This window comes from Humulus lupulus, chromosome 5, assembly GCF_963169125.1.
Source record: "Humulus lupulus chromosome 5, drHumLupu1.1, whole genome shotgun sequence".
In the NCBI taxonomy this organism is placed as follows: Eukaryota; Viridiplantae; Streptophyta; class Magnoliopsida; order Rosales; family Cannabaceae; genus Humulus; species Humulus lupulus.
Genome location: NC_084797.1, coordinates 202057558 through 202068317, shown reverse-complemented (window position 1 = coordinate 202068317; position 10760 = coordinate 202057558). Strand labels below are relative to the sequence as shown.

Below are 10760 nucleotides of genomic sequence, written 5' to 3'. Positions count from 1 at the left end.
CGGGGATGCAAGCCTAAGGCCTCGGGGTTGAACCTACTACCCGGTTGAGTAGTGTTTGATGTCCCGGAGGTTAGGTTTTGTTTTGGGAACCTTTTATTGTTCATTTTATTGATGGAATCCCATAATTGGTTATGACCAGGTAACCGCTAAAGGACCAAAAGGTTGATCGTTCTCAGGGTCGTTCTTTTATTCATTTTAGCTCGAACCAGAGGTAAGAAAACTGCACCCTAAGTGTGACATGCATGGATATTTGTGAGGCATGTTGGTTATGTAATATGGACATGGATTGAATATGGAATGCTTAGCATATGTTGCTCACTTATGCATGGTACTGACTTATTAGTCAGGTTTGGCAAAGGTGCTAGTATCAACTGTGAAGTTGTGACTCATTAGTCAGGTTCGGCAGTGGTACTGGGCACTGGTCACGTTGCACTGACTCATCAGTCAGAATTGGCAAAGGTGTTAGTGTTAGCTGTGAAGTTGTGACTTATTAGTCAGGTTCGGCAGTGATACTGGACACTGGTCACGTAGCGCTGACTCATTAGTCAGAACGGCCTTAGCGTGTGTCACGCAAGCCAACAGAGATTAGATCTAATCGACTATTATCATTGAATGACTCAAAGAGCATTAATGCCAGACCGACCCCGAGGGTCGATGAATGAAATAAGCGCTTGGAGGCTAGTGGCTTACCTAGCAGCCCCTCTCCCCCGCTAGAATCATGTGATGTTCACTCGCTTGTTTGAAAGCTTAATGTTCAGTGTGATTATAATAATAATCATTTGATAATGTTTATGAAAAGTATTATGTTTTCTTGCTGGGCTTTGGCTCATGGGTGCTATGTGGTGCAGGTAAAGGGAAAGAAAAGCTCACCTAGCCTTGAGTGGAGAGCTGATGTGGTGATGTGTACATATGCGGCCGCTTGACCACCACGGCCAAGGAGTTCTCAGAGGAACTAGGGGGTTTACCTTATTTTTTCCGCTTAGGTCGGCGGGATTGTGAATTTAAAATAGTAGTGACCATTTTGTACTGAGAACAACTTGTAAATTTTTTGTTTAGCTCTGCAGAGCAGTTTGTAATGAAAATCTCCATTTCCTTTTTATTGGTTTCTTGCCTTAACCTGTTAATTACACTTAGAGCACGTTTTTGACCAAAGGACTCGGGTAGCGAGTCAAATTTCTGGTCCACCGTTCACCGTAACTGTTCTGGGGTAGCCAGGGCGTTACACATTCTGTCTGATATTGTCTTCCAGGAAGCTCCGGTCATATTTCTAGTCCATTCAATCAACGTCATGATCGACCAACCTTTAAGGCAGGTTTTGCAAAAATCTGAAACGTTGGGACGTCTGTTAAAATGGGCTATCGAACTTAGCCAATTTGAGATATTGTACGTACCACGGACCTCAATAAAAAGTTAGGCCCTTGCTGATTTTATGGCTGAATGCACCGGATTTCAAGAGGAGCTCTTGAAGGAGCTAGTGCAAGAGTTATAGAAAATATTCGTGGATGGAACATCAAATGAGAATGGGTCGGGAGCTGGGATCATTTTAATCTCACCAGAAGGGCATTGATTTCATACAGCTCTGAGATTCAGATTCGAAGCATCCAACAACGAAGTCGAATATGAGGCCTTACTAACTGGGCTGAGAGTGGCAAGGGAGCTCAAGGCGAAAGTCGTCCAATGCTATAGTGATTCTCAGCTCGTGATCAATCAGGTATTGGGAGAATATCAAGCTCGAGGTACCAAGATGGCGGCCTACCTAGCTAAGGTGAATGGAGAACTTTATGAATTTGAGTACAATTCCGTTGAACAGATTCCTCGCAAGCAAAATTCAAATGCTGATGACTTGGCACGACTTGCCACCACAAAAGAAGTTGAGACATTGAATGTAGTGCAAGTGGAGTTCTTGGAGAGTTCGAGTGTAACAGAAATGATAGAAGTTGAAATGATCAACACAAGACCGACCCGGATGACTCCCATAATGGAATACCTCACAACAGGAAAGCAACCTAACGACAGAAAGGACGCAAGAAAAATACTTTATCAAGCTCCGTAGTACGTAATAGTGGATGGAACCTTGTATCGACGTGGTCATTCGTTACCTCTCCTATGATGTATTCTGCCCGAGGAAGCCAAAACCATTTTATGAGAAATACACGAAGGCTTTTGTGGAGATCATGCTGGGGGGGAAACCTAGCACTGAAGATATTAAGGCAAGGCTATTTTTGGCCCACTTTGACGAAAGACTCAATCTCGTATGTTCAGGAGTGCGACAAATGCCACCGTTTTGCTACGATTTCCCGAGCTGCTCCGGTCGAGCTAACAATGATGTAATCCCCCTGGCCATTTGCGATATGGGGAATCAACCTAATAGGTTCCCTACCTATGGGAAAGGGAGGAGTTCGTTACACAGTGGTGGCGATCGACTATTTCACGAAGTGGGAGGAAGCCGAACCTCTGGCAACCATTACTTCAAAAAGAGTCCTACACTTCGTGGTGAAAAATATTATATGTCAGTTTGGGCTTCCTAAAAAGATCGTGTTAGACAATGGGACACAATTCGACAGCGATCTCTTCACTGACTTCTGTGAAAAATATGGCATCACTAAGAGTTTCTCCTCAGTAGCATATCCGCAGGCCAACAGGCAGGTCGAGGCTGTGAACAAAACCCTTAAGGAAAGCCTGAAGAAGAGTTTAGACGAAGCCAAAGGATTATTGCCCGAGCAGTTCCCGCAAGTACTTTAGGCCTACCAAACTTCTCACAGAACCTCCACAGGACGTACTCCTTTTTCCTTAACTTTCGGAAGCAAGGTCGTGCTTCACGTTGAAGCCATGGTAGCCACCCACAGGCAAAGGTCATTTAGTCAAGAATAGAATGATGGACTACTTAACGCATCTCTGTATCTGATTGAACAAAAATGAGAAGAGTCGCAGTTACAGCTCGCCCATTATCAACAAAAAATAACTCACTATTTTTATTCTAAAGTTAAGAAGCACATACTCGGACTGGGCGACCTGGTTCTCCAAAGGGTCTTTTTAGAAAATAAAGATCCCAAGGATGGTGTATTTGGCCCGAACTGGGAGGGACCATATTAGGTCGTTGAGGTTTTGTGTGAAGGAACTTTCAAGATAGCTCGGCTAAATGGGGAAGTAGTCTTGCGGACTACATTGGAAAAAGTATTATCGGGTAGTACCACCATCAATGTAGGGCTTATTTATAAAAGCCATTTGATTAAATAATAGATGGATTATTAAATAATTTTTTAAGGGTGTATTAGTTCGTGTTCTAATATTTGTAGAAGCAACCAAGAAAGTTTCTACTTTCTGGTTACTTGGGGGGCACATAACTCGAGGTTCGAAAAATTAAGCCTGCTTGATAAGATTAAGAAACTTAGAAGCTTGGAAAAATTGATTATTTAACGGCTTTTTAAAGCTCGAGTTTTCAATAAACCTAGCACGAACTAAGTTTAAAGTCATTTAAAACCATGGACGTAACCAGGTCTGAAACTTAGAAGCTTGGAAAAATTGAGTATTCAATGACTTTGTAAAGCTCAAGTGTTCAATAAACCTAGTGCGAACTAAGTTTAAATCATTTAAAACCCTGGACATAACTAGGAAAAAAACTTGGAAATTTGGGAAAATTGATTATTCAAGGGCTTTTTTAGGCTCGAATTTTCAATGAATGTAAACTGAACTCAGTTTAAATCATTAAAAAACCTTGGATATGACCATGTTCGAGGCCTGATTCTTAACAGGTATGATGCAAATAATCAAACAAAAACTTGGATATAACCAAGCTCGATAAAATCTATCTCGATCTAAAAATCGATTCCTAAAATCTTGAATGTACAAGTCTAAGAATTCATAAGCATGACAGATAATAAAGGAAAGATAAGTGGATCAAAAGAAAGATATATATCGAAATAAAGCCAATAGATTACACTAGGAGAAAAAACCTCGAACTGAGCCCAAAGGAAATTTTTAATATCAAAAAAACGGTTACAAAGAAAAACAAATACAAAGGAGATCATTGGGCTCCTTCAGCTTGCCCCAAAGAGGTGACCTCCTCGCTATCTCCCTCCAATGCTCCAGAGGCATCACCTGTCTCCGAGGGCTCTTGCAGAAGTCGAACCTTGAATTTAGCACTGGTATAGCATCTCCTCCATGGATGATGATGATGCTGCCCTTTCCTCCTTGGCTTTGATCTCGACCTCGAGTAGTCTTGCTTTAAGCTCACCAATCTTGACCTGAGCTTTAATGGCCTGGGCTTGTGAGGCAGATAATGCGATTTTTGCTGCCTGCTCATTTTCTTGGGAGGTGGTGAGAGCAGCCTTGGTAGCTTGCTCATTCTTTTGAGCAGCTGTCAGGGCAGCTTTGGCAGCCTCCTCACTTTCCTTGGCAGCATTCAAGGCGGCTCTAGCAGTGTCCAACTCGGGTCCGTGCCCAAGTTATACTATGGTATTGGGCCCGGACGGACTATAAAATAACAAAACAAGTCAGAACTCAACAAAAATAAAAAAAAAAATTCATCACCAGACTTGAGAAAACTTACAGTGAGATTCATCCCCATAGAAAACTCGAAGACATTCTCTGGGCTACGCTCCTCAATAGTCCTCAAGTCCCTCACACTGGCTTTGTATGCGTGGCCCACCATATGAGACGTCATCTCATATATTATTCCCCGAAAGGCCTCAGGGATCCTCTCCAAGCCCTTAGGATCCACTGGTATTCGGACAGTGGGAGCCTCGGCCTGAATAACTTGAGGAGGTGGGAGCATCTCTCGAGAGGGGGAAATGGCTCGGTAACAACATTCACCGTAGCTGGCTCATGAGTTGAGCTCGTGTCCTTGCTCTTAGCTGGGAATTTTGAGGTATTCCCTGCTACAGGAGTGGTCTTTTTCGCATCCCTAAGCCTCTTCACAACAGGGCCCGCACCAGGCTTCCTAGCTTGAAAGGCAATTCGTAGGTCGGGAGCTCCTGGTTGTTCCATCTCTTCGCCTAAAAAAAATAAAAGGAGTAAGTACACAAAAATAATGTTTCAAAAAGCATTTATAAAGAAAGAAAACAAAGATCCTACCATCTAGGCTGGGGGAGGAGTCTATTATCACTAGCTCGAGTGTTTTGACCAGGATAGGAACCACCTCCGGCCTCGGAACTAATGGAGGAGAAGGGAATCTAAAGTTAATACTTATTGGATCCTAAGGGGTTCAGGTTCTTCCTCAGGGCTGGACTCATCTACATATTGTCTGAACCCAGGGACAAATGCACCCTGGACCAGAGAAGGCCAGGACCTACGGTTTGTCCCGTATTCTTCAAAAATGGCGGATCTAAAATTTAGGGTGTTGTCAACTACGATTGTGCCCCTAGGGTAACTATTGTCATGGCGTACCACTAGGTGGTCTATGCACTGGAGCAGGGTTATATTTTGATCCGGGTTGGAGGGATGACGGTGGATGAGTTGATTTGGATTATACTGAACTAACCTAAAATAAAAAACAACCCTATCTAATTCCCTAAAGGGGTATGGGTTATCTTGGCTGGAGGGGCCGACTGCTACCCCTGACGCAACTCAATCTGGATCGGGTTCCCAGACAGCCTCGGGAGCCTGTCTTTTTCGTACAAGAGGCACCTCGACCTCTTCCTCCTCGTTATCCTCACGAACCGATAAGGCCTCACGAGGAGCCAGAAGCTCGGGGATGGTTGGGAGCGGAGCCCGGGTCCTTAGAGATAATGTCTACCCCTCTTCGATCAACTTGCATGCCAACATGGTGGCATCACTCACGACTTGGCGATAGTCCTTTTTGCCAAGGGGAAGTCTAGATAATTTTTCGTACTGACCCCCGAGGGTCACAAACTTTTCCGTCCTCGCAAATATTGCTGCACAAGAAACAAATTCAATCAAGACATGTACAAAAAAAAAAAGAAATATCTTAAAAGGAACAAAAATTCACGAGCTGAATTTACAAGGATATAAGACTTACAAGGTCAGTTGAAGTAATGGTGATTGCAGTTTCTGGAGCCATTCGACATAAAGAATAAATCTTTATAATCGTTTGGATGGCTGAGGAGAACAATGATGGAGGTGGAGTTATGGAATTGCGTGAGGTAGTAGAATTTGTCACCGCGTCCCCTCTCGTCGGGGCTTTCCTTGAGGCAGAAGAAGTATAATATGTTTGCTGGGGTGAGGACCTCCCACTCGTGTTTTAGGAACAAATACTTCAACCCCGCCAAAAGTCTATACGAATTTGGGGGGAAGCTGGAATGGAGCCAGCTTCACGTAATTCAAGAAATCCGCAAAGTACTGGTCCAGGAGAAGGAAGGCCCCAGCCTTCAGGTGCTCATCTCTCCAAGTCATGTAGTCGTCTTGGAGAGGGGAACAACTCCTTTCCCCTTCGAACGCAGGTCAGACGAGGAGAGTTCCAGCTCTGACCTCTATGTTGTGGCTCAACATAATTTTATTCACTCTTCCCTGGCTCGTGATCTTGGAGATGATGTGCTCAGCCTCGAAGTACGCATTGGGATCGACCACAAGCTCCTTCTCCACCACCGGACCAAAGTGGGGGATGGGAGATTCGTGGGCAACCTGCTTTCCCTTGTTCTTTTGTTAGGAGGACGAGCTCGGGGCATTCTTCTTTGGAATGTTCTTCTTTTGAGGAGCCATCAGATCGCCTAATGACAAAATGGCCTAGTTAGTAGGCGACGTAAGGTGATCTAAAACTATGACGCGATAGTATGGAGAACTAAACATGTTATTTTGGTTCTACGGGCTAAATTTAGCCTCAGCCCCATCGCGTGATGCCATGCGATGTCCTAGGCCACGCGCCTTAGTTTCTTAACAGTCCCTTGATATTTAGGGATCCGTGTGTCAGAAACGGTAGGCCACTACATTCCTTTGAAAAGCAGTTTTGTGCAAAACTGCTTAAGGAATCGTAACCCTTAAGCTACTTGGTTTTTAAACCTAGAAACCTTACGATTTCTTATGCCCCAAACAGGTATTTCCTAAACCTATTTGAGATTAAAAATACCCCAGATTGACCCAGAAAATTACCTAGTTTTATGAATACCTTCATATTCGGTTTCACTTATGGAGTTTAAAATCGAAATCTATTCCCTATGAAGATTCAGAAATAGCCTACCAGTAACTACAATAAGTGTTGCAGATGAACATGGTTAAGAACAGAAATTCCATTGGATCAAAAAAAGAGGAAAAAACTCTTCAAACCAAAGAATGAGATACTTACATGAAGTGTGTTCATCGATGGTAAAATGTAGACTCGGCAACAAGAAGCTCCGGGAAAGCTTCTGAATGTTTGGGCACGATGAACGGATTTGAGGATCTGGGAAAGAAGGGAAGTTTGGAAGTTCAGAAAAAGGAAATTTTTAGATGCAAAGGTGGTGAAGTTTGAAATTTGACCATCCTATTTATACGTAAATTGTGGAAATTAATCTGGGCCATCCATTTAGGTTAGTTCAAGATCCAAGGGCCAAGATTAAATAGACCAAACAGTGGCAAAAAGTTGATAAGACAATTATTGCAGTCCTCGAAACCCGAACAGGCACCAATTGCGGTACACCACGTGTCTAGTACTCGAGTAGTAGGCAAGCATGGTTTTATGTGACAGAAGTCTAAAAGCCCCTACTGTGTAAGTCAGAAAGTGATGACATCATACACAAGTAGGAACTTGGGGGGGAAATGTTGTACCATGATTTTAGCACGAGCCCATGCACTCAGCTTAGGCACAGCTGGCAGATAAATATACGGAGAAATAGTCGAGAATGATATCTGCTTTTATCCATGTGGACAACTCAAGATTCATAGTGGTCATACGTGGTGTAAGGCGTCCTGAATTTATCCCGAACTAAGGATGCAATTGCTGTGAAGCGCGAGCTCATAATTTTAATAGCTGTCGAAGCACGAGCTTGGAGGAGATATCAGTTAGGAAAACTTATACAAGATCTTTATTTATTTTCATGTAGATCTAATATTAAACAAATTAATAAGAGATAACCTAGAACATGTTTCTAAAATTGAATTCAAAGAGAAACAATGATAAGAATACTTACAGTATACGCAGCAGAATGAATGAGTTATTCCTTCAGTTTCTCTAACCCTTGTATCATTTCTGCCACAGAGTATTATCAAGAAATTGAACCGATCTTCTATAATCTTCACAGTCTTCCAAAGTATCCTTAGAATCACCTAGACTAGAGTGTGAAATTCTCAACACATGAGATAGATACAGAGAGAAGAAGAGAAAATAACAAAGAGGCTTAGAAAAGGACTTGCGTTTAGAGAGAATCTAAAACCTATAAGAAAATCTAGCTTCTGAACTTGTCAAACTTGTGTTTTGACTTCTCTCTAAACACTCCTTTTATAGACTAAATTAGGCCATTTAATTTAATTAAAAAAATCAATAAAATAATATCCAATTTGAACCCTAGGTCGAAATTATCATGGGCTTTTGGGCCCGTGAACTTTCTCATTTGATTATAAGTCCATTGGACTTAAAATCAATGCCTGTATTATTTACTATTGATTTAATTAATTAAATAATTATTTAAATCCTTTATAAAATTAATTATTTATAATTTGAACCTTGATTTAAACTTATTTATTAATTTAGATACCAATCTATCATAATTAATAAATCTGCCATAATTTATCTTTTCTTCTCAAAATTACATAACTCTATGAAACTATCCAAAATTGACCTAGTCAACTTTGATAATTAAATCAATTAATTGAGACTATCTAGATGATTTTATCCAAGGAACAATGGGGACCATGGGCCTATGAAATCAAGCTCCAATATGTTATCATAAATCTAACAAATAAATTTACTAACTTATTAATTTCCCGTGACTCCACTATAGACTCGGAATTGCACTCTTGAATTCATAGGACGCTCTATAACATACGCTATTAATTATCCATTGTTACAACCATAATTGTCACTCAATCCTCTATAGACGGTCTACAATGAGATGGGACCAAAATACTGTTTTACCCCTCATTGTATTTTATCCTTAAAATACTTAGTTCCTTGTAAATGATATTTCAGTAAACTAATTTAGTTACTGAAATGAGATCTCTTTCATTTAACACCTTGAACCAAACTAAAAAGAAACCATTGTTTCACTTCTTCATCAGAAGCTATAGATGTTCATATCTATGATTAACACTCCCACTCAATTATACTATCGAGTTCCCAAGATGTAAGTATGGGCTAGTTCGTAGGGTAAGCTGGTAACGAACAAGTCAAAGAACTCAAATAATACAATCAGTTAGAATACTAACCACTCCGAATTGAGATTGAATTGACCTACTGAGAATACTAAGCCTTAGCTGGATCAGCAGCAGTAATAGTAGTTGTCTTCTATTCTTCTCCTTTACTTGGTCCACCCATGATAGATTCAAAAGTATGAAGCTCGTTCATGAGCTTCATTAGACCATAGTTGAGTTGATCACGAACGTGCAGACATGGTGCCATTCGAGCATTCACGATGTCATCACGTATGTGCGGAGACGGTGCTATCCAAGAATTTATGGTGCCATCACGAACGTGCGAACACGGTGCTTGTTCTAGGGATTCCTCAATCATGAAGAATTCAGAGTTGTCACCAATCAACTATGTTGATATTCTGCTTCAAATTAAGGAAGTTTTCTCCAGTGAGATTTTCCATCGAAAGTTGAGAAAGGACGGGAGTCGACACAGACACTAATTAACTTAAAACTACAAATTATCAATAAAATAGAAATCAATCACTTTTGCTCAATAATACTTCTATTCACACAAATTTTAAGAAATAACACAACATATACCAAAAATATGTAAGATATGAGAAAAAATACCAAAACAATCATATCTCTATTTCTTTAGGTTTTTAACTAATCTATGATATCCTTGTCCCGGTTGGCGAGAGTCAAAATACCACTAGTTAAATAGAGTTGTAAACTCATTTAATAATGGACACCACTATTAACAACCTACTATTCAATCAAAATAAGAAAACAAAATCTCTCATTTTATGAGCTAGACTCACAGTTTCGATAATCATGGATTTAGTTCTAGTAGTCACCGTAGGGGTAAGTCTAGTAGAATTTGACCTATAATTATCTATCTTTCGAAATCTAACATTGTCAAAATATCTAATGAACACCTTCCGTAGGGGGACGAATCAAAGCGCCTCGAGGACCCATTAAGCTATTGACGTTGTTAAACCAACGGTGGAGATCGAATATAAATCTTAAAAAAAAGCTCATTATAAAATTAAAAAAAAATAGTATTTTTATTATTTATTTTTAGAAAATTAATGACTATGGTTTTCCAAAAAAAAAATTAAAAGATTAAAATTTTAAAACCAAAGTCCTATAATTTCCTATTAATTCAAAAGTGTCACATTGAAACAAATTCAATTAATTTAGAATTAATTTGTTGCTAATAAATATTTAGGTTTAACTAATATAATGAACTTATACAATTAAGTCCAACTCAGGTAAATGGGCCTAACAATTGGGCTTGTATGGAGGAGGGCTGGGTCCAGTATGTCGTTCGCACTACAAAGGCCCCCAATCTTCCATACAAGGTCCAAAAGACACGAATTTAAACATTTGTTTTATTAATTGTTATTAATTGATTAGGCCCACTATAGTCATGTAAAGCAAATGGGCCTTCACAAGTGGAATCACCCACAATAGAGGAATTTAAACTTTATATTTTCTAATGGGCCCAAATAAAACCTATCATTTTATGAATATTTTAT

The 10760-nt window shown here is 40.3% G+C and overlaps 1 protein-coding gene across 1 annotated transcript; it reads right to left on the bottom strand.

Moving 5' to 3' along the window:
• Positions 1–4136: 4136 nt before the first annotated feature.
• Positions 4137–6019, bottom strand: LOC133779858 (uncharacterized). Its single transcript, XM_062219759.1, has 4 exons — positions 5978–6019; positions 5852–5873; positions 4757–4994; positions 4137–4413 (listed from the first exon to the last, which is right to left on the bottom strand). Exons 1-4 carry the CDS (start codon positions 6017–6019, stop codon positions 4137–4139), a joined length of 579 nt encoding a protein of 192 aa, XP_062075743.1.
• Positions 6020–10760: the final 4741 nt, after the last annotated feature.

Excerpts from the sequence above, each read along its gene's own strand:
- LOC133779858 (XM_062219759.1), bottom strand. The coding sequence starts at position 6,019 with ATGGCTCCAGAAACTGCAATCACCATTACTTCAACTGACCTT. Across the intron at positions 5,874-5,977 it reads CCATTACTTCAACTGACCTT|CAATATTTGCGAGGACGGAA; the intron begins GTAAGTCTTATA and ends TTTCTTGTGCAG. Across the intron at positions 4,995-5,851 it reads ATATTTGCGAGGACGGAAAA|GCGAAGAGATGGAACAACCA; the intron begins GTTTGTGACCCT and ends TATTTTTTTTAG.